This window comes from Populus nigra, chromosome 8, assembly GCF_951802175.1.
Source record: "Populus nigra chromosome 8, ddPopNigr1.1, whole genome shotgun sequence".
In the NCBI taxonomy this organism is placed as follows: domain Eukaryota; kingdom Viridiplantae; phylum Streptophyta; class Magnoliopsida; order Malpighiales; family Salicaceae; genus Populus; species Populus nigra.
This window is the reverse complement of record NC_084859.1, coordinates 4,482,599-4,507,102: the sequence shown is the minus strand read 5'-3', so window position 1 is coordinate 4,507,102 and position 24,504 is coordinate 4,482,599. Positions and strand designations below refer to the sequence as shown.

The 24,504-nt window shown below is 30.0% G+C and overlaps 2 protein-coding genes across 4 annotated transcripts; both read left to right on the top strand.

The window, feature by feature from the left end:
- The first annotated feature begins 1,702 nt into the window (after positions 1 to 1,702).
- On the top strand, positions 1,703 to 5,055 carry LOC133700823 (mediator of RNA polymerase II transcription subunit 9). Of its 3 annotated transcripts, none has more exons than XM_062124508.1 (7): positions 1,703 to 1,866; positions 2,554 to 3,032; positions 3,126 to 3,188; positions 3,338 to 3,418; positions 3,766 to 3,824; positions 3,907 to 3,988; positions 4,943 to 5,055. In XM_062124508.1, the coding sequence occupies exons 2-6, from the start codon at positions 2,718 to 2,720 to the stop codon at positions 3,962 to 3,964; spliced, it is 576 nt and encodes a 191-aa protein (XP_061980492.1). In that variant the 5' UTR covers positions 1,703 to 1,866; positions 2,554 to 2,717; the 3' UTR covers positions 3,965 to 3,988; positions 4,943 to 5,055. The 3 variants fall into 3 exon arrangements, with proteins under 3 accessions (XP_061980492.1, XP_061980490.1, XP_061980491.1); XM_062124506.1 differs by having other exon boundaries at positions 1,704 to 1,866; positions 4,827 to 5,055; XM_062124507.1 differs by lacking the exon at positions 4,943 to 5,055 and adding an exon at positions 4,317 to 4,720 and having other exon boundaries at positions 1,704 to 1,866.
- A 5,288-nt stretch (positions 5,056 to 10,343) lies between these two features.
- Positions 10,344 to 11,189, top strand: LOC133702152 (LOB domain-containing protein 7). Its single transcript, XM_062126392.1, has one exon. It carries the CDS (start codon positions 10,344 to 10,346, stop codon positions 11,187 to 11,189), a length of 846 nt encoding a protein of 281 aa, XP_061982376.1.
- Positions 11,190 to 24,504: the final 13,315 nt, after the last annotated feature.

The following is a 24,504-nucleotide window of genomic DNA, read 5'->3' as shown; positions in this document are numbered from 1 at the left end:
TTATGATTCAAAAATATAAAATAAAATTTTAAAAACAAAAATTATTCAAGCATTGATAATGTGTTTTCTAATAAAAAAATATTTTTAATCATATAATATATATTGGATGATATTATTTTTAAATATATATAGGACAACGTATTAAATGATATTATTTTAAATATTAAGATTAATATATTGCATCAAACTGGATTGACCTATCAAATCTATTACATGGATCATTAGATTCTGATAATAAATAAATCAAAATAAATTATAAAAGTCAATCCTTAATCTCAAACAAATATTAAAAGATGAAATTAAAAAAATATTAAATTAAAAAAGAACAAAAAAAGCTATTAAGTCAACTCAGGTTAACCTATTGAATCTGCACTTGAATCATGAGATCAGGTTAACTCTGTGTGTGTGTGTGAAGCTCAGTTTCTAATTAACCTGGGTCATAAGATTATGATAACTCTATAGAAAGAAAAAAAATATGAAACTCAGTTTCCAACCAACCTAGTATTGAGGGATGAAATAAAAAAAATCAATTAAAAAAAACTCAAGTCGACTTAGGCTAACAAGTTAAACCCGCGACCTGGATCATGAGACTAAAATAACTTCATAAAAAACAAATTACAAATATTACAAAACTTCATTTCCAACAGATTTAATGTTAAAGGTTGAAATTGAAAAAAAAAAACTAAATTCATAAGACTAAGATAACTACATAGAAAACAAATTTTTTTAAAAAAAAATACAAAATTCAATCCCCAAATAACCTAATACCTAAAGATAAAATTAAAAAAAAACTAAATAAAAAGAAAAAAATTTAGTTGTTGGAGGGTGATATATATATAATATATATATATTCAACTAAAAATAAACCTTAAAAAAATAAATATTGACAATCTTAGTTAACCTTCCAAACCCGTAACCCGGATTATGAAATTAGAATAACTCTATGTAAAGCAAATAAAAAAAATACAAAGGCCAGTTAAAAAAAATACTCAATTTAAAAATGATCAAAAAAATAAATAGAGTAAACCCAAGTCAACATGTCAAATATATGATCCAGTTCATGAGATCAGGATAATCTCATAAAAGATAAATTGAAAAAAATCATGAATTTTGATTTTCAACTAATTCAATGTTGAAAGATGAAATCATAAAAAGATCAATTAGAAAAAATGATAAAAAAAAATACAAGTCAATTTAGGTTAACCTATTAAACTTGTTGTCTGAGTCATAAGATCAAGATAAATTTATAAAAATCAATTTAAAAAAAAATATAAAGTTTTATTTCCAATAAATTTAGTATTGAAAAACAAAATCCATGAAACTAATATATAACCCAACAAAAAAAAATTAAAAAAAAAGAGTTAAAAAGCATAATTTTCATACCACCTAACATTAAAAATAAAAAAAATAAAAAAAATAAGTTGTTAAAGAGTTAAATTAAAAAAAAATTAGCCTTAATATTGTTAAACTTACTCAATTTTACATTTTACCTCTATTATTTTACATTATAGCTTATTTAACTCAAGTTTTAAATTTAAATAAAAAAACAAATCTATTCTCATATATAACATATAAACGTATAAAATTGACTATTCACGGGACAAAAAAAAACAGAATCAATGAAAATCTAAATGATTTTTTCTCTCATCTCTAAGAACACCATGCCTATTCTTCTTCTTCTTCTTCTTCAATCTCTCTAGCAAGCCACCACCAAATTCCACCCAAAAATCACTAGCCTCTATGGCGAACTTTTGACTTCATATACCTGAGCGAGAGTGGCAAGAATAACCACCAGAGTGGCGTTATCCTCTCAATCTTGCCAAGAAATTCCACCCTTTTGGACTGCAAATTGTCGCTCTCTAAATGGTATTCCGACCAGTTCTTCATAGCACATCCTTTTGCTTTATCTTAATTAAACCGCTTTCCGACTTGAATTCTCACCTTTTGTCGTCCTCTCTGCAAAAATCCCAATTTATCCAACAAAACACTATCGATTATTATAGAAAGTTGCACTAATTTATTTTGAATATCCAAATGTGACAACAAACATTCTAATTTCTAGGATGTAAATTTTATTTATGATTTTTTTAAACTAAAAATTTTATTTATCATAGATTATTTTGTTAATTAGGTGTAACAATTTTAATTTATATATTAAATTTATTATTTTTATTATTTTTTTTCATGTTTGGACGTAATTAAATATTTGATTTTCAACTTAGATCCAAAGCTTATTAGGATATAAATTTAAACTATATTTTATTAAATTAACCTTTAATCAAATTATGTAATTTAATCACAACCTTTAATTCTAAAGAAAATTTTGATTATTATTATTTTTTAAATTAAAATTCACAATGAATCATGAGCATGTACACAATAAATGTGTTATAGTAAAACCACTATCTCTTTTAATTTTTTTATAATTATAATTATTATATTAATTAAAAATTAAGTTTTGAATATAAAGATGTTATTTATTATTTAATAAAAAACTATGTATTTTTAAGGTATTTTGAATGTATTAATGATGATATTAATTGTCATCTCTAGATGGAGCTACCCCCGCCTATGACGAAACTACGTGTCGTTTATGGGGAGTTGACGTTCCACCAATACGAATCGACGAGTAGTTTCGTGAGCTTGGCTGCCTCCTCTTCTTTAAAGGAAAGTAGAATTAGAAGGGTTCAGCGTTTTAGAGAGCCAGAGAGAGAGCAATGGATCAATCATTCAGTGGAGGAGGGAGCTGGACAGTGATCCCAAGCGTTCCGACACACAGTGGCTCGCCTGCACACTCAAATCAAGACCAGTTTTACCTCTCTCCACAGCAGCAACAACCACAATTTACTCAGTTTCAGCAGCAGCAGCAGCAGCAGCAGTTTAACCAACAGCAACAACAATTTCAACAGCAGCAGCAATATCAGCAACAACAGCCCCAGCAACAACGTTTTATTCAACAACAGCAACAACCGCAAGTGCAGCAACAGAACCATCACCACCAATCATTGGCTTCACACTTTCATCTCTTACAAGTTACCAACTCAACCCTCTTAATCTATACATACACACATATATTGTGCTATACAAAATTAAGGGTTTTGTTTTGATTGTTTGTTTGTTTGCAGTTGGCGGAGAACTTAGCTGATGCTATTGAGAATGGAACTCGGGATCAGCATTCTGATGCTTTGGTTGGTTTTTTCTTTTCTTTTTCAAAAAAGAAATAAAAAGAAGAAGAATTATTAACATGGGAATTTTCTTTTTGTTTATTGTGTTTTAGAATTGAGAAAAGAGATTACAAGTTCGATCTAAAATGGGTTCTTTTTGTTTCATTGGAAAGGTCACTGAATTGAACACTCACTTTGACAAGTGTCAGCAGCTGTTGAATTCCATTTCAAGCTCAATTAATGCTAAAGCCATGGTAATTATCTATTCTAAACCATTAATCTTTCTTCTTTTTTTGGGTTTATTTTCTCTAGAGTTTTGATGGTTTTATACTGTTGTATCTGATTGTTTATGTCGCGTTTGATCGTCTTTAGAATGTGGAACAAATGCAATGATTTAGAGTTGAGATGATAGAAGAAATATAGAAACCTTAGTGCATCGGCTCGCATTATCATTGGCCTGATTCATGATGTATATATATTACCAAATTCCCATGAAATTGCAATGCAAAACCACAGTCATTTTAGGATGTTTATATTAAGCCTAATGGTTCATCAAAGTTCCAATGTTTTGATTTTGTAATCTTTTTTATATTTTGTGCAGACAGTTGAGGGACAAAAGCGAAAGCTGGAGGAGAGTGAACAATTGCTAAATCAAAGGAGGTAAATATTCTCTATAGAGTATTTCTTTGCTTTTGTTCTTGACTTGCTTGATACATGAAATTAATTTATATCTCAATATCAGGGAGCTAATCGGCAAGTACAGAAATTCTGTTGAAGAGCTTCTCAAGTCTGAGCCATGACTGCTTTTCCCCCTCGAGCACAGGGTAAGAAAATTACTTTAGAACTCAAACCCGACGAGTGTTTGTTAACAATCAAGTGAAAGCAAATTATTAAGCAAAAATAGGAAGCCACCTGTTGTTTTGGGTGGAAGTGGAACTCTTAATTGTCTTTTGGATTTTGCTTGAGCTGTGTGACTGATATGGGTAAACAATGTTGCTGATGATGTCTTTCGAAATTTACTTATTAGTTTTTTTTTATATATATATAATCTATCTGTTTTCCTTATTTTTTTACTCAATATTTGTTACTTGAAAATATGATAAATAGTATTGACTTGAATTTACCTTTGGTTTTTCATCCATGAATGCGAAGTGAATCAAAACAAACTGGCTAGCTTGAGACGATTTGTCACAATTTAAGTCTACATAATAGTGCAAAGATATATCCGAGTTTGGAGCTTGTTAGAGATGTGAATTTGCACACCACCTGAAATTGGCACGCTGATTTGCAACAAGAAAGTTTTTGATGGTTTCCTTGCAAAAGAAAAGTTGATGATGAATCATCGGTTTCAATTACTCTTAATTGCTTTTTATGTCATTTCTGGTTTCAAACTGCAAACAACTCAGTAACACTTGCTCTAGGATTTTGTTGTTATTCGAACTGTCCGTGCATTATGTACCATATATTTGAACTGTCCGTGCATTATGTAGATCTATACAAAATGATCATCATTTGAATAGTTTGTGTTGTGAAAATCAAATCATCCTTTTTTTTTACTGGACATAGCTGCTGGTGAATGTACTAACTTTGCATGCCTAGTTTTGTATCCTGTATACCATGTATGTCTCCCCTGATGCTCTTTTATATACGAAAAACAAGCAGGACCAAGCATGGAAGAGTACAAAATGATAACAAGGAGGATGAAATATCTTTGTGCTTGATGTTTCACAGGCTTGAAATTGAATAGTTTTGGAATTCGCAATTTTGTTTTTTTGTAGGATGTTTCTCCGGGTTTTCATCCATGAATACACAGTGAATCAAAACAAACTGGCTAGCTATCGAGACCTGGGTTTTTTTTTTAATATAATTCTAGATGTATTTATTTGTTCAACGAGTAGATTGCTATTCTCCTCCGCTTTCCGCCAGCTACTGCCGATGACATCTTACTTCATTTGGGTGAGGAGACTTCCACTTTCTATACATCCTATGAAATTGCAAACTATGACATATTAAATATTTCAGAATCTCGCCAAAACATTTTTCTCCAATGAGAACAAAAATAGGTTTCTGGGCAAGACAAGAAAGGAACCCCGCCCTTCACCAAGAAATGAGAGCTGAGAGCTGATTGCTGGACATGACTTGGTGAAGGGAATCTGTCATTTTAATTATAGAAAAAATATATATATTCTGCCTTAGACCGAGATAATGGGCTCCGTCTAGTGCCTTGTGGTTGGGGTCCGGCCCGGAGTCGGGTCGGGTTAGATTTTTTAGTCTCGAAGAATGGAAAAAATCCACCTTTTACCCCCTCCCCTCCCTCAAAAGTACAACCCAGGTCTCGATAGCGAGGCGGCTGTGAACCGAATGTCTTCTCAAATTGATCTAAAGTTTTGTTTGGTATTCCGTTCTAAATAGGATTAGGGTAAAATTTGAAAAAAAAAATTAAATTAATTTTTTTATTTTTTTTGGACTGATTTTTAAAAAATAAATAAAAAAATTAATTTTAATGCGGTAGAGCCAATACAAGATCCTTTCTATAATGAGGTTCCTTGGCGCCTTTCTTTTCTCTCAACAAACAAAATTTTTTTTCATGTCCATTGCTCAAAAAATAATTGTTCTTATTTGTTTTTAAAATTTTTGAAATGATAAAATAACTAAATTACCTCCAAAGTTAAAAACATTTAAAGTTGTTAACCAATGATGTTTTTATTTGTTTTTAATTTTGTCATTGAATTTTAATTTGTCATATATTATTTTTTTCAATTCAATCCTTATTCTTTTAATTTATGATTTTTTTTCTTGATTTTTTTGTAAAATTTTTATTGGCTTTTAATTTCATTCTTCAATCCAAATTTATAGTGTAATATTTTTTATATTTAATATTCATTCTTTTGATTTTTTTTAAGGTTATTTTTGTTAGAGAATAATATAAATCATATCCTAAGATTTCACTTAACAGCTTAAGCTATTGGGGTTGATATGGTTCTTTAACATGATAACATAGCCTTAATGACCAAGCGGTCATGAGTTCCAATCTCACCATCTTTATTTATTTGATAAAAATTAACCACAAGGTAATGTGAGCAGGAGACCTCACCTAACAAACAACTTAAACTATTGGGTTGAAATAGTTCTTTGATATTTTATTTTTCAATTTAACCTTTTCTTTAAAGATTGGCTTTGTGGTTTTCTTCAATTCTTTTTTTCTATCGAGTTATTCTAATTTCTTAACCTACCCCGCAAGTTTTGTGAATTAACTCGAATTGATTTGCATTTCATTATCTAAGTTACATGTCTATCATGCTACCTTACTCGAACTGAGTTTTTTTTTTGTCTTTTTTTATTCATTTTTGTATTGTTCGTTTTTTTTTCTCAAATTATCGTGCTTTGTTTTTTTTAAAATATCTATTTACTATCATTATTTTTTTATTGTCTAATTAAAATAAAACCAACTTATTAAACTCGATTAAGGCTATAACCCGAGTCGTTTTTTTTTTCTTATTTCTTGAAATGCACTTGCGACACCTTAACTATCATTGCTTTTTTCTTATTTTTTATTGTAATTTTGGTTTTTTTTAATTGACACCTCCTTCTTTTAATATATTTTTTTAATTTATATTTCAATTAATATCCCTCCTGTATGATTTTTTATTTTTCTTATTTAGCCCTTTTGAAATAGATTTTTTTAAAATTAATTTTGTATGTATTTAATTTTTAAAGATATTGTTCTGATTCATCAATTATTGTTTTTATGTTTTATATGGATAAAATAATTTTTTTTTAAATAGAAAAAATAATATTTCTAATATGTGTAGTCTTGCATAACCTTTCTTTCTTTTCTTATTTTCAATGAATTTCATGTATTGTCTATCTCGATTATCATTTGCTTGAAAAAAAAATTAATTTTAATAAACAAATTCAGTAAACACAACTAAGTAAATATTTCATGTTGTGATATAAAATATTTTGATCCATATCCGTTTCTTGATTTTTTCAGTTTCGTTGTTAATTATTATTATTTTTATTTATTTACATAGATACTTCTCGATTTATTTAATTAAATACTTGTAAAGCTTATTAATCTATACTTAGAATTTGTTCATGTAAGAAAATGTATTGGAAAAGCATGCATGTCTAATTTTCTATTTTTAGAAACAAAAAATATACGATTTGCAACAAAGTATAGATTAAAAAGCTATTATAAAACACTAAAAGGTGTGGGGAAATTATTGTTCCCCGTGCCACTGTAGCCCTTATCACAATTCACTATGGCTTCCATAATAAATTATTCTTCTTCCCAAAACTTTTTTTTATTTCTCCCTTAGGTGCATGGTGAGGGGAAATTTATTTTCATTATTTTGAGGTGCATGATTTGAGAGAAGAAAGAGAGAATTGTTGGATTCCAGCGATACATATAAAAAATTATTGTTGACATTGATTGCGGCAATTAAAATAGTCAACTTTAGTGTCTATAAGTTCTATTTGATGAAATGAGTTCCACTTTGTTTTTAGTCATTGGATTCTAAATCCACCAACTAAAAATCAACTAAAAATTAACTTAATGAATTTCATGACTTGAATTGTGAGCTTGGCAGGTTAGGTCGCAAATCTCAAATCAATCAAATATATTATCGTCTTAAATTTTTTTAAAAGAAGATGTTATACTGATTTATTTTTAAGCATTTAGTTTATTTGAATTGATCTTTTTGATATGTTTTGTTTTGATTTTTATAGAATTAATTGGTTTTGATTTGTTTTTTAAAGAATTTTATTTTATTTTATTTTATTTTATTTTAAAAATACAAATCACATTATTATTTGTCCAGGTTTAATAATATTATAGAAAAAATCCAGTACTCTTGGTACTTTTTTTATACTTAAAAAAATAAATTCGATCCATGGCATGCGCATGTCAATGAACTAATAATAGCTATGATCTAGGTTGGTTTTTTTTTTTTATAATATTTTACTCTTAAAAGTGATTGGGATATTTTATTTTAATATCAAAAGCATCAGCAACATTTATCCTCTACTGAAATTCTCTACAATAAAAAACGAAGTTATCAAAAATAATTTTTAATAAAAAAAATATAAAAAAGTTGTAAATTTTAAAAACATGGTTTACACCATGTTTTCAAACAAAAGAAAAAAAACGTAGAAATGACAAAAAAGAAAGCCAGAAAACATGAGACGACTGTGAAATGCTGTACATCAAAATTTTAAACCAAAGAAAAATGAAAGCACAAAGACCTACTTTTTTCAGCTCTTGAATTTGCTGATGAGTCCAGTAGCCCCATGGAAAAGTAGAAGGTGAGTACAAAATTATCAGTATTTTTTTCTCTCTTTTATTTCAATCAATTAATTTTATGGTTTTTTTTAACATTTTAATAAATAAAAAAACTAATTTTTTTATTTTTCATTTTTTATTAATAAAAAAATATATTTTTTAAAATAATTTTAAAATTTATCTGTCCATTTCTTTGTGATTTTAAATAGTAGTTGTTTTTTAATTAATTTGTATGTATTTAATTTTTGAAGAGATTATTCTGATTCATCTATTCATTTTTTTTTATGTTTTATATATATTAGTTTTATTTTTAAAAATAAAATATAGTTATTTTTTGATAATATTTCTAATATGTGTAAGTATTTTTTTCTCTTTTATTTCATTCGATTAATTTCATCTGTGTGTTTTTTTTATCATTTTGTTGAATAAAAATCTAATTTTAATAAATAAATTTATTAAACACTACAGAGTATAACCCGTATTGCAGGATTAAATATTTTGATATGTATCTATCTTTTAATTTTTTAATTTTTATTTGTATTTATTGTTAATGATTTTTTTTATTTATTAAAATAAATAATTTTCAATTTATTTAATTAGACATGCATATAATTTTTTTTTATTTATATATAAAATGTTTTATGTAAAAAATCACATCAGAAAAGAGAGTATATTCAATTTTTTTTTTTTTAATTTTTTCCGATGCCTCGAGTGGCCGCATTGGTGGTTTGAAGTAGTTATATTGCAAACAAAGCAGAAACACCTTTTAAAAACAAATGCAATCGATAGTTCAACCTCATTGCCATACATGCCACCACGTGGCAAGTTTAATGGTGGTCAAAAACACCCCTAGTCAGCCATTCAAGGCAAAGGGATAATTTCGTATCCCTGATATTTTTAATACATGAAGCTTTTGTATAATTTTTTGATTTAATTAATTTAATCTGAAATTTTATTTTTTTATTGAATAAAAAATTAATTTTAATAAATAAATTTATCAAACACTGTAAAAGAAATAATTTATATCGCAGTATTAAATATGATCTTGGTTAAAAAATAATTTTGTATCCCTAATATTTTTAATACGCAAAGCTTTGAATAATTTTATTTATTTAATTAATTCTATTTGGGTTTTATTTTTTTATCTTTTGATTAAATAAAAAAATAATTTTAATAAATAAATTCATTAAACACTATAAAATAAATAATTTATATTAATATCTTGATCAAAAACACCCTAGCCGGCCATTTGCGAAGGGATAATTTCGTATCCCTAAGTGCATCTGCATGCCAAGATAAGTTTAATTGCTCTCAAATTGCAAACTGTCCAAGTTAAGGGGTATGCACTGCTGTGTTTAAAGAAGTAATTAGAAAGTCCTAATTAAAATCTTAGGAAAACTTAACTAATTTAATCTGTATTAATTAGCAAGATCATCATTTTGACTGCGATTGTTCTGACCCTGTAAAGCTTTCTAAATACAGATAAAAACTCCATTTTTAGCTTTAGCTTGAACACCACACATTGATTTTGAACACCTAACTAAATTTGACTGTGTCTTTAGTATTTTCTCGCCCCTGCCCAAGAATAGTCTCTACTCTACTCCCTGATCATGTATCATAATCAAGTGAATAAATGATCTGTCTCTCTCTGGCCGGGTTGTCATAGATCATCATCATCATCATATGTGTTTGTTTCTCGTCTTGTTTTTCTCTCCGTCCTCCAAGAAAGGGATCCTTGGTTTGTTGGCAGGGAGAAAAGAAAGGGTCTAAAAGCAGCAGCAGAGCGAAAAAGAAGAGAGAAACCATTTCTAAATAAGAAAACAGCACCAGCCCCGCCGGCAACGCATCCGAATTCTCTCGTCATCTCTAAAACAACAATAGCAAACAGCAAAAATATGAGCAATATTTCAAGGACTGGTAACAGCACCACCCAGGCTTGTGCAGCTTGCAAATACCAACGCAGGAAGTGCGCTCCTGACTGCATTCTCGCCCCTTATTTCCCTCACAATCGCCAGAGACAATTCCTCAATGCCCATAAATTGTTTGGTGTCAGCAACATTAGCAAGATCATCAAGAACCTTAACCCTCCCGAGAAGGACGAAGCCATGCGTACCATCATCTTTCAATCAGATGTCCGAGCTAATGATCCCGTCGGAGGATGTTATCGAATGATTCGAGAACTCCAACGTCAAATTGAATACACTAGGGCTGAACTTGATTTTGTTCTTCATCAACTTGCTATATATCGTGCCCAGGCTGCAGCCCAACAACAGACTCAATTGATCCAAGCACAAGCAGCAGCAGCTGCCGCTGCCGCAGCCCCTGATCATCAGAGCGATCATGACTGCCAAAGTATCATTATTACAGATACTTTCGACATGTACGATCCAGTCATGCAGTATCATGATCAATACCCACAAGAACATCAAGATCAACAAGAATTTATTATTCACAATCCAGATAATAATCAACTACATTTACAAGATCAAGATCCTGCAAATGCATGGGCCACCGCGGCCAACGTGCAGGATATTTCTAACTTGTCGATATCATCATCGCCTAATTACTTAGATGATCAGCTTAAGCAAGCCTATAATGGTGATGATCACTGTAGTACGCAAGATGATAATTTGAAGCCGATTCTTGATGTGAACGACGACGTCAACTTTGAGCCTGATGATCAAGATCAGGTAGTAGATATGAGGTTTGTGCCATCCACGCAGTTACTTATGTCATCGTAGATTAATTAATAATGTAACCATATATCATGAACGATTAATTCAAATATTCTTGTTAATTTTTAAGCTTAGAGAGATGACTCATGCAGCTGCAACAAGCAGAAATTTAGATTAATTAAGTGCTTTATTTTGCATGCATGCTTGCATGCTTTGATTTCTGAGTTTGTACCTTTGCATGAATTATTACAGTTCATCTTGTTCTGTCAGGGATGGTCTCATATAATAAAATATGATTTAAAAAAGACTCCAAGAACACACTTTAAACATGGAATTAATGAAATCTACAAGTAAGTCTCACTTATTAAGACTATGATCAACAACTAATGTGTATTTTTAAAGTTTTTAATTTCTGAACATATTATCTTGATGTTTAACATTACTCAGTACAAGTGCGAAGAGATGACTAGAGATCATTAGTTAATTGTTGTCCTGGATGCCATTCTTGATCAATTATGTAAACAGAAGATATAATCAGAACGTGCTTTCAAATGATCGATGGACGTGAATTTGTTCCTTAATTACCAATACTTAGTAAACATAGCTAGCTCGAGGAAATAGAAGGACATCATTCATTGTCAATGTGGGATTGATCTATACGTCAAAGATGTATCCTACAATCAATTATGCAGGTGTCTTTCCATGTAAAGCATTTGTGCATATTTTTCAAAGATAAAAGGGTCTAAACTTGATGTGAATACCAAGCAATGCATCTTTAATTTTCTTGGGTTATTTAAAATACATGAATGTAGCAAAAACATTATCTTTTAGATTTATGAGGAGTTCCGTGGATTCTTTTAGATAATATAAGATTGTTTAGGATTTGTGTAAATATTATATGAAGATCAATTCTTCCTTCTATAGTATGATCAACTCTTCAAGATTAGATTATTGTAAATCATACAAGTGATCATCTAATTATACAGTCTCTAAAGGTAATTCACATGAATCACTAAATAAAAAATCTACTAAATTTTTTTAGAAAAGAGAGATTATTAGGCTTTGAGTACTAACTCTTTCATTTTTTTTTCGAGTCTTAAATCCACTATAAGTTATTGTTGTAATGTATGAGAATATGAGGTGTAACATTCTATTTATAGAGAAAACCTGATATCTCTATCAATGAAAAATATATCACTTTGCCCCTTGAAAAATATCACATATTTTATTTTAGGATAATTGTTAGAAATTTATGCAATCAAGTTCTTATGTGATTTTTCTCGATCTAGAAATGTAATTCCTTGTATTAGTTACACTCCAGTTCTTAATTTCTAAAATTTATTTACAATCAAGTTATACTTGATTAATTATCCAAGTTTAATTTTTTTATTAATGATTATTCATGTGTGTAACTCATTAGGTTTATACTTGATTAATTATCCAAGTTTAATTTTTTATTAATGATTATTCATGTGTGTAACTCATTAGGTTTTTATTTTATTGGCTCAAATATCAACTATAATTCTAAATAAAATAGAATTAGACTAGCCAACTTATTACACTATACTGCAAGTAAGATTATAAGTTAATTTTTAATGAAAAAAAAGAAAGGCCAAGCACGATATCATGAAAAAAATTAATTGTCAATTGAAAAGTTCATGCATGTGTTTAATAACATAAATTGAAAACTATATGCATTTTTTTTATTTAACAAAAATATTTTTTTTACTAGAAGCATTGTTTTTTAAATAAAAAAATAGCATTAAATGAAAAGAAAGTCTCAATAAAAAAATACATTGAAAATCATATATCATTATTTTGTATGAAATAAAAAAATAATAATGATCACTTCAAAAAAAATATTTTAAGAATTTATAATGAAAATATAAACTTTATTTTCATTGAGTATTCATTAAAAAAACATTTTTTTAAAAAATCTACATTGTAGGTTAATATATAATAATCAATGAAATGATTGCTAATGTTATATATAAAAAAAGTTATAATCTTATCTGAAAATAAATGAGGTGTTTAATGATATCTGATATAATAAAATCTTAAATATAATTTTAATTATTTGATTATAATGAATCTTGACTGAACTTTAATTAAGAAACAAAATAATAATCATGAAGGGCTTTAAAAAAAGTGTTTACTAATATTATAAAAAAAATGATATAGCTTTATTTGAAGAAAAGTTAAAACTAAATTGTATTAAATGGAATAACATCCTAAATATAATTTAAATTACTTTATTATAATTAATTTAATAAAAATTAAAATAAATAATAAATGAGTTTTTAAAAAGAGTTAAAGACTTGAGTTTGGGTGGTTTAACGTGACCTAACAAGTTAAAAGGAGGTTGAGCACATGTGGGCTTGCAAGTGACACCCGATTGCTTGACATTCTCTTTTTTTTTTGTTTGATAGGAAAAACGACGTGTTATCTGCCCAACTTTTTTTTTAATAAAGCAGATGACACATTATTTATAGTGGCAAACAATATGTTGTATGCTTGTACAGATTCCAACTACATCAGGTGGCTAGAACGTCTAGTTCTGACTTATTTGACAAAAAAATAAATTATTTTCAACTTTTTTCACCTTAAAACACTTGAAAACACCCAACATACTTTAATAAACCCACTTCTAGTCTTAAAAGAACATTTAATCAATCAAAAAATGAAGACATTAACTCGAATAAAAAACTCTTGAGTCTTAATCTATGTTTCCGGACAAGATGAATTTTTAAAATCACATAAATAAAACTTTTCTTGTCAAATGAAATCCATTAATATCAAAATTAATTTTTTTGTTGCCAAAAAATGGTCAAGTGAGCTTTCTTTGTCCTCACTTAAACTTAGGGATTGAAACGTAAATAAAATAAAGTTTTGAAGGAAAACTTAAAATCCTAATTGAAAGGAGCAAAAAAAAAAAGTTAATGGAAAATAAGTGGATTAAAACATGTTTTATTGCGTGAATATGAGATTAGCCACAGAGGTCTTTATGGTTGTTAGTTTGGTGCTTTTCTTTTAATTGTATCTTTATGCTACAAATTCCAGAAAAAACTAAATTGTGTGGATAAAATATTGTAGATGTTGAGAGAAATCATTGTGGACTTAAACAATGTTTTCTATCATTTACAACTCTAGAAACTAACAGCATGTTTAGAATTATTTGAATTGAATTTAATTTAGAGATTTTAATGAAATCTCATGTTTGAAACCCTCTTGACTGTTAAGACTTGAATTCCTAATGGAATTCAATTTATCATTATCTGAAACTACCTAATCATTTTAAATTTAAACAATGCTAACTATATATCTAAATATCTTTAACACCTCCTCTCAAGCTTTGAATTGTTAGGCAAAATGTGAAGCTCGTCTTTGAGAAGAAAAAATCTAACACTTACAAATGGCTTTATAAATATATCTACAAGCTGATCTTTGCTAAAGATATACTAGACTTTAATGTTGTCATTTGCTATCTGCTCTCTAATAATACCTTCCCTTAAAAACTAGATTACAAGATAAGTAAGTGACATCAACATTGTTACACCATAAGTTAATAGGGCTATCAATAGGGCGACCAAGTTCTATCATTAATGATAGTAACCAAATGAGTTAAGAAGTGACATTAGCAACAACCTTGTTTTTTGCTTTAGTGGATGATCTAGACATTATTGGTTATTTCTTAGCTGACCAGGAAATCAAGCTCTTGCTTAAAAACATTGCATAACTGACTGTACTTTGTCTATCATCATGTATACCTGCCCAATCCACATAAAAAAAAATGCTTACAACTATATTGTTGATGAAGGAAAAAAGAAAAGGCTTTGGTTAACTTTCTTTAAAATACCGTAAGACTCTCTTATAACTTTGTCAATGTGTAGTGGTAGGATTAGACATATATTTACATAGTTTGTTGACAACGTAGGCTATGTCTGGTCTTGTCAAGCAAGCATATTGTAAAGAACCAATAACTTGACGATATAAGTGTGGGTCATCCATTGGATCGCTATCCGAGATTTTAAGTTGCAAAGTATCGAAAAGAGAAGTTTTTACAGGCTTAGCACCATTCATATGACTTTTGGCCAATAAATCTTGAAGATATTTGTGTTATGAAAGTAGAATACAAGACATCTAGACCATGTTTATAAATAAATAAAGAGGGATCAATGTGAGAGCCTTGAAAACCAGTAATAAGCAAAAAAGAACTTAGCCATTAGAACCATGCCCGTGAAGCCAATTTCAAGCCATTTATATATTTTTATAATTTGCATGCATATTAAAGGCATTTATAATCAATAAAGCCTTATGGTTGTCCACATATACCTCTTTTCAAGATTGCCATTAAGAAAGTCACTGTAGAAGTCTAATTATCATAATTCCCAACCTTTAGAAACTGCAAGAGCTACAATGGTTCTAATCATAATAGCCTTAATAACTCGGATAAAGGTAGCTAAGTAGGTGATTCCCTTTTATTGTGTATAACCCTTTGCCACTAATCTCATTTTGTATCTTTCTATTATCCCATCTGCTTTATGATTGAGTTTGAACACTTATTTATTACCTATAACATTAGCATTGGGTGGTTTTGGTATTCACGTGCCATGAGAAATCAATGTTGTCAATTCAGTTGTCATAGCAACACGTCATTTTGGTTGTTGCATTGCCTTAATATAACAACTTAGTTCTTTTAGCATATGAGACTTAACACTGGTGCTAGCAAGAAAAACTTATTTCTTGTTGGGATTTGGCCTCAAAGTCACGGGATAAGTTATCACCAATTTATTAGTTAGAGGAGGAAGTTGTGATGATGACTGAGGAGAAGTTGTTGTATGAGCTTCCATATGAATTATAATTATCACTAGATTGTCGATCTCTGCTATAATGAAATTTTCTGACCTGTCCATACTATTAGGTGGTTGAATATGGTCAGGAAGACCAAGGTTTGTAAGAGCTTAAATGGTGGTAGTAAATGTAGGTGGTGAAGATGAATAATGTATACTTGAAGACAAAATGGATGCATTTGGGATTGGATTCAAAAGAGTCAGTCATAGTGTGATGGCAATCTATTCTTAGGATGGGTGGCCAAGAATTGAGTTATGTAAACCATCTTATAATTTATACATAAAACAACTTTCATCAAACTTGAAATATCTGAAGTTATAAATCTTATTTGTATCCAAATCAAAACACAAATAAATAAGGTGATTAAGTGAATAGCCTAAGAAAACACAATGTCTACTTCTATAAGCAAACTTGTAGGTATTATATGGTCTTAACATAGGATAGACAATCAACCAAAAAGTCTTAAGAGATTTATAATCCGGTGAACTCTTAAATAATTTCTCAAAAGGACTAGCATTATTCAACACAAAGGAAGTCATGAAGTCATTCTATTAATCAAATAACATATTGTTGCAAAAGCATATGTTCAAAACCAAAAAAGAACATTAGCATGAGCAAACAAGGTGAGATCAGTATCAATTACATGCCTATTTTTTCTTTTCGAGACTCCATTTTGTTCATGTGTACAAGTGCATGCAATTCTCTATTGAATACCATAATGTTATAAATACTTGTGTACAATTTTGTACTCTATACCCTAGTTTGATTGTAAGGTCTTTAACTTTCTACCAAACTGCCTTTATGTTAGTTTAATATGCCCTATAACCAATTGGTTGGTTATGCATGATATTATTATATACATGTAAATACATATTTATTATTAATAAAGGATTAATTTATTTTTAATATTCAAATAATATTAGATTAATGAATCTAATATTTGATTTATGAATCTAGAGTAAAAATAAAGTCCAATGGAAAAAAATAATTTGCAAGGAAAATTATAAAGTTGTTATAATTATGAAATTTCTATTGCATCAAAGCATTGTTCTTAAAATGTTCTTAGTCAATGCTCTCTTAAATACTAGATATTTATTAGAGTCGTAGAGACTGGTACATATTATGTTCTTTTCTTTATGAAAGAAAACAGTTGTTCTTATAAGCTGAGGTATAAAAGTTACCTAAAACTAATATATAAGTGCTTGTTATAAGACATGTACACTGAAATGACCCGCATGAAAATTCTATATGGAGAGATAACCTGTATCTATGGAAACGCTCACGTGACGACTGTGTAAATGATCCTTAAACTTGAGATTACTAAGTTATCTTATACAAAGAATGTTATGCTTTGATCCTGTTACATGTTATCTTAATTAAGGTAACGAAGGGGCAAACATTGGATATAACATGAACTATATGAAGGTACTTGAGTGATCAAAAGAGAATTCATCACACTAGGTGAATTACTAAGTTATCTTATACAAAGAATGTTATGCTTTGATCATATTACATGTTATCTTAATTAAGGTAACGAAGGGGCAAACATTGGATATAACATGAACTATATGAAGGTACTTGAGTGATCAAGAGAAGATTCATCGCACTAGGTGAATTAGAGAAAATGTTCCATCTATTATCAAATAGTATTGACTGAGAAATCATTGGTTAAGGTGGAATGAGATTTGAAAATAGTTTCAAGTCTTATTCAAATGATCAATGACTATTATGTAGAGAACAAATGATCGGTTTCATACTTTAATGTTAAATCAAAATATTATTGATGAAAGGATATTAGTTACACTGAGAAACCGATCACTGAAAGGCTAAGTCAAACCACAAATGACATTTCTAATATTTGAGGGATTATGACAAGTTGATAGACGATGCACTTGATGTTCAAATATAAATTGATCAATTGTTAAATTGATAATAAATTAAATTATTTAATTAGAATTATAATTTGGATTTGGATTAATATATTAGAAATTTAATAGGTCACATACATTAAGAACCATTAGTTAGAAATCAAACTAGAATAATTTAATTAAGTATGATTTGATTAAAATATATTTTAGAAATTAAAGATATAATATAATTAATACAGGGATTATATTTCTAGACCTAGAAAAATCAAGGACTTGATTGAGTTAATTTCAAAAATTTTCTTGAATTAATATATAGATATTTTTCAAGGGAAAAATTGATATTTTGCTAATTTATAGGGTTTTTCATATTTCTCTATAAATAATAAGGTATGCCTTTTATTTTTTGTGTGGTTATTTGTTAGACAAAAAAATAAAGTAAGTTACAAAATAAAGAACTAGCATTTTAAGCATAACAATCTTCTCTCCTAAATAGAGACTTAGGAGATTTTTCACTAGTGGTTTTTATGAAATATCGTTGGAAGCCGAACAATTGGACGACACATGATTTGTGATAATTTAGCTGTTAAATAATTATTCAAAGCTGAAAAAGATCAAATTTTCAAGTAATAAATCCCTAAACAACTCTAGAACTGTCTAACAGGATCCTAAGGAATCTTGAATAATTTTGTTTTATTATTTCCGTTGCGTGTATGATATTCGAGAAACTCACCACTTTCTAACATTAAATGAAAAGTTGCAAACATCTGATAAACATCACTATTCATTTGAATCAGATAAAACTATAAAAATCTTAAAAAATCATCAATAAAAAACCATAAAATAAACTTTATTAAAAAAATAAACAGGAGTTGATTCCTAAATATCAGAATGCACTAGGTGTAATAGTTTTATTGTAATGGAACCTACACTAGACAAGGTAGACCTACTCATCTTCCCTAATCAACAAGAACTACATAACTACCACCAACATAAGGTAAATGAAACTTCATGATAACAAATAAAAGAGATGAATAATTTAAGTGTCTTAATCTCACATGTCAATCCTCCATATTTACCTGTTCTACAACAAAAGCTCTGGGTCCTAAATGTGAATTCTACATTCCAATCCCAGGGAACCTATACAATCCTTCTTTAGCAGGTCCTTGAGCAAGGTTGTTCGAGTTTTCTGGTCCTTCACAAAGAAATGATTATAGTGGGATTCAAAGAAACAAAAGTTATCTTTTGTAAATTTATTAACAGAAACAAGGTTTCGTTGAATCTGAGGAACATGCACAACATGTTTGGGTTTGAGTGGATTTGAATTGGCACCTAATATAGTAGATTGCCCTATATGTTTGATGGGAATACCATTATCATCACCAACAACGATAATATCAATACCTTTGTAATCGTCAAGGATATGCAGACTGGCAAAATCTAGAGTCATATGGTGACTAGCAGCAGTGTCAGGAAACCAACCTGAGCCATCAGTAGAAATGGTAGAGGCAGTCATGTTTACAGTAGGTGAATCAACATTTCTTTCATATCTTCTTTTGCAAAACTTGGCTGAATGATTCCTCCACCTACAGATTTGACAAGAACCCCTATTGAACTTCTTAGAATTTATGAAACCATGACTTTGTCGGTTGCTATTGTTAGTATGATTCTTGATGTTGGTGGTAGTGGATTGAGTAGCATTAGCAATAGGAACAAGTCAATGAATAGAACTTCTCAGCAAAACTTCATAAACAATTAATTGACCTGATAATTCATGAAATGCAACATGATCCTTGTGGGTATAAATGGCTGCAATAATAGGATGGTACTCATGTGGAAGAGTATAAAAATCTTGGCATTGAATTCTTGGATTGGACATTGGTAATCCTACAAAGGCAAGAGTATCAACAATTAACTTTGCTTCCTTTAAGAACCTAGTCATAATTTTGTCAGTCAAGTTCAACTCCTTAATTTAATGATATATGGAAAAAACTTCTTTCAAAGAAGAAAGAATCCAACTTAGCAACATCTAATCCCTTTGAAACAAGGTTTGAAACTCTAGATTAGGTTCTACTTGATTGGTTTCACCATTAAAAACTTGTGGAGAAGGAGCTGGATTAGTGCCTTCAACATGATAGTAAAGATTGTAGCAGTTCAAGATTGATGTGAATTTGTACTCCAAGTGAGATAATTGGATGAAGTTAGCTTGATGGAAAAAGATTGGTGAGAGTTAGGCATGGTAGGGGATGATGAAGAATGAGAAAGAAGAGAAGATTGAGAAGTTGTAGAAACAGAAGGAGATGGTACTACCATATCTGTTTACTTTGATACCATGTTTGAATAGAAAAGGCTAGAGTGTAGAACTCCTTGTTTCTATTCATGTATATAAATACAAATTACAAAGTAAACTTTTGAAAAATTAGATTGATAATATTGATTTCTCATTATCCATAAGTACCTAATCCTTTTGAATTTAAACTATGGCAACTGTATATCTAAATATCTCTAACAAAGTCACATATCTGGAATCATCAGAAGGAACAACAAAATCTTGGGAAAAATGGAGAAGCCATGTCACAAACCTGATCAGAATTAGGATCAGCCTTGTTATGTCTGGACTTTGTAGATATATATACAGTGAGAGATCGCTTTTAAGATCAGTGCCTTGTGAGTCAATGAAAATGTCACAAAAGTGCAGGCTAACAAGATGCCTAAGCTTTCTTCCTCACGTAAATTGGCCATGTTACATTTGGAAATTGCAATCTCCGGCCACTACTATCTACACTCACTTCTTTGCATGTTCTGTAGACAGAGTCAGGTGCAATTTCTTCCACGATCATCAATCCTCCTCGGGCCACCGTAAGTTTACCAGGTTGCTAACTGATGAATCCCCGAAAATTAGATAATCATCATCTGGCACCCAATTCCTCCAAACAGAGTCGTTAACCTCCAAGATTGATCCTGTAGACGTTCAACTTGATCCGGGAAGAAGTTTTGTATATGGAAGGGGCCCACCAGGCATGTCAGCCTCCAAAGTCTTGTTCTTCTGGATTTGAATTCTCTCGACAAACTGACATTTATCTTCACACCATCCCTCACTCAAAGTCTGCCAAAGTAATTGCGGTGAATTGAAGCATATTATCAGAGAAGAGGATGGTGAAAGGGAAATAATTCCAGCTTGGAAGCATATTATCAGAGAAGAGGATGGGAAGCCAGGAGACTCTGGAATTATTTCCCTTTCACCATCCTCTTCTCTGATAATATGCTTCAATTCACCACAATTACTTATGTCAAGGGTTTCCAGCTTTGGCAGACTTTGAGTGAGGCACGGTGTGAAGATAAATGTCAGTTTGTCGAAAGAATTCAAATCCAGAAGCATAAGACTTTGGAGGCTGACATGCCTGGTGGGCCCCTTCCATATACAATGATCTCAGGTAATCAGGTAACCATGACAGCTGTAGCCATTTTCAGTCCATAAGGGAGGAGCTGCATCTGCAAAATCCGGGAAGAAGTTTTGTGGGAGAAAAAGAAGACTTCTATGGCATTCACTTGTTTCTTCAGCCGGTTTGGAGTAGACGTTCAACGTTTCCTATCGCAATCGTGAGAAAGAACTCCTTGATCACTGGAAATTCGGTACTGCTGGGGACTGTAAAATTTGATAGAAGTGCTGACACGTTGAAGAAAGCATCAGCAATATGAGTCCCTTTGGGACTGAACGCTAAGAAAGGAAGGCGGACAAGGTAAGAGCTTGGATGTGATGAACAACAGAAATGGGATGAACAATGAGATGGTGATGAACAAGGCCCACACACCTTTGGGACTGAATTCTCCAAAAAATGGGAGCAAAATTGATCAAAATTTACAATGTCAATTCAACTAGTTGTGTATTAAATACTAGGATGAATGCCCATAAATATAGTCAAACTTTTGTTCTGGGCTCCTTGCCTGGAACAACATTTTCATTAACTATTCATAATTTTTTACTCACTCTTCCATGTCTTTCAAAGAATGAACGAGTCCTCAAAACTGTGGCAGTAGCACGCTGCTCACGGCTCAATCTAATAGCCCATATCACCCATATTTGGCATTCGACTGGGTGGTTTTTTCTCCTGTGGATTCTCCAAAACAGTCGCCTCAGTTGTTGTCAATAGCAAAGAAACACTGAAATTCAAAAGGCAAGTAGTTTAGTTATGGAACTGGAACACACAAACTTTTGCCAAATGACGGCGAACTTCACCTGGCGGCGTCTACCAAGGCTGTCCTGATGACTTTGAAGGGATCTATAATTCCAGCTTTCACCATCTCGACGTATTCACCTGTGATGGCACAAGCAAAATTATCACTATAACAGATTATACCATGGAAAAGGAAATTGCACCGGAATCCTAAAGACAGGGGGGATTTCCACATTTTTCAAAATTTCCCATTCTCACTCGAAAAGATGAGGAAAAAAATCTCTTTATCTAAGCCAAAACAAAACTGGTATATGGCCATTAACCAAAAAAAAAAATTTAGTGTTCAAATCAGTTATTAATTTTATAAAAAAATATAATTCAAAAAAAAAAAACTGTTCAAATCCATTCATTGTTACTTCCCACAAATCTTTTAGTGTTTCTTATGATTATAATTATAATTATAATTATATAAGAACAAACCTTTAGCAGCATCGTAACCCAAATTATAATCATCTTGCTCCAACAATTTGCCAAGAACCGTAGCAGAATCAAATCCAGCGTTTGAAAATATTGTATGTGCCGGCGCCTACAGCAGTGCATTGTCAATTGTTAGGTATTTCTTGACTGTAAGTAAACCCTTATAAGAATTGCAGGCCAACAAATCTCAAACCTTGAAGGCGTTCTGGATTATTTGAATGCCTCTTTTTTCATCTTCATTCTGAGCTTGAAGTTTTTCCAGAGCTTTTGTCCTGATGCAACAAACCATCTTCAGATTTTGAAGAGTTATTAACCTTTAACTGATGAAATTCCATTTACCTGGCACAATACCCTCTTCCACTGCTGCTCTAGTAGCATTCAATGCATCTGTAACCCTATCTTTCCTCTCTCCAACTTCTGCCTCACTGGCACCCCCAACCTGCAAGAAGACAATTTATTGATGGGTTCATCTTTAAGATGAACATGCTAATCTAGGAACTTAGAATGATGAATAACAGACCTTGAAGACAGCAACACCACCAGACAGCTTTGACAGTCGTTCCTGAGCTTTCTCCTGGTCAAACAAGGCAGTACCCTTCTCTATGGCTGTCCGTCCTTAGCTACGAAAATTTATGCAGATATGTAAGCATTAGAAAGATTGTATAAAAAGTAGAGAAAAGTATTCTCTTTTCTAAAAAAAAAAAAAAAACAAAAAAGTAAGAATTTGGGATGAAAAGATTTGTTTTCTATTTAGTCTCAGGTTCGAGCTCTATAATTATTTATATGATGATTACTAGAGATTTATATGGTCATTAACTTCAAGGTCCGTGGAATTAGTCGAGGTGCGCATAAGCTGATCCAGACACGCACGTTAAATTAAAAAAAAATTATTGTACTTTACAAATTATCTGTTAGTAATACTTACTCTTTTCATAGTTTTAAGTTTAAATTCTGTGATTATTAATACGTTGGTCACTGAAAACTTATATAATTATTAATTTCAGAATTCGTGAGATTAGTCAAGATATACACAAATTGACGCAAACACTTACATTAATAATAATAAAAAAAATATTGTACTTCAGAGTTAGGTCCAATTGGTGCAAGAATACTTAATCAGGATTTGTACATTCTACAAAGAGCTATATGAAAACAATTTTTAAGTAAGGTCTGTTTGTTTGCTGGAAAATAGTTTCATTTTGAAAAGTACATTTCAAAAAATAAACTACTTTCTGATGTTTGATAGTGTAATTAAAAATAAATTGAAAAACAGTTTCCAGTATTTGATTATGTCATGGAAAATAAGTTAGAAAATAACTTATTAATATTTTATTTTTCTTAAGTTTATTAAAATAATAAGAAATAAATCTTATAAATTAAATAGTTGAATGAGAATGAAATTGAAAAAAAAAATATAATTTCATAAATTATCTCAAATAAAATAAATAATAATCAAAATAATAGAGATCAAATCTAAAAAAAATTTTAAAAAATAAAAGATTAAGAAATTAAAAGAATAATAATCAACATTTCATAAATTATTTCAAATAAAATAAGTAACAATCAAAAGAATAAAGACTAAATTTGATAGATAAAAAATTTCAATAAAAAAATAATAAGGAAAAAGCAAATAGCAATTATAAAAATAAGAACCAAAGTTAATATAAAAATTAAATTTTAAGAGATGAAATTGAAAAATAAATATTCATATATAGCAATCAAAAGTGTAAGGATCAAATTTGATATAATCAGCAAATAATGACATTTCTAAATTTTTCACAACTTTCAGAAAGTGTTTTTCGCCCAAATTTTTCAGGAAAACACTTTTCTGAAAACCAAGCCAAATTTTTCTTTGACTAAAAAGTGTTTTTTGTTGACCAACTTTTCTAATAGCAAACAAACACAGGAAAGTTTGGAAAGTGATTTCCCGGAAACCACTTTTCAGAAAATAAACACATCCAAAAAGAAAAACACTTTCCTGAAAAACAAGCTAAATTTTCTTTTGATTGAAAA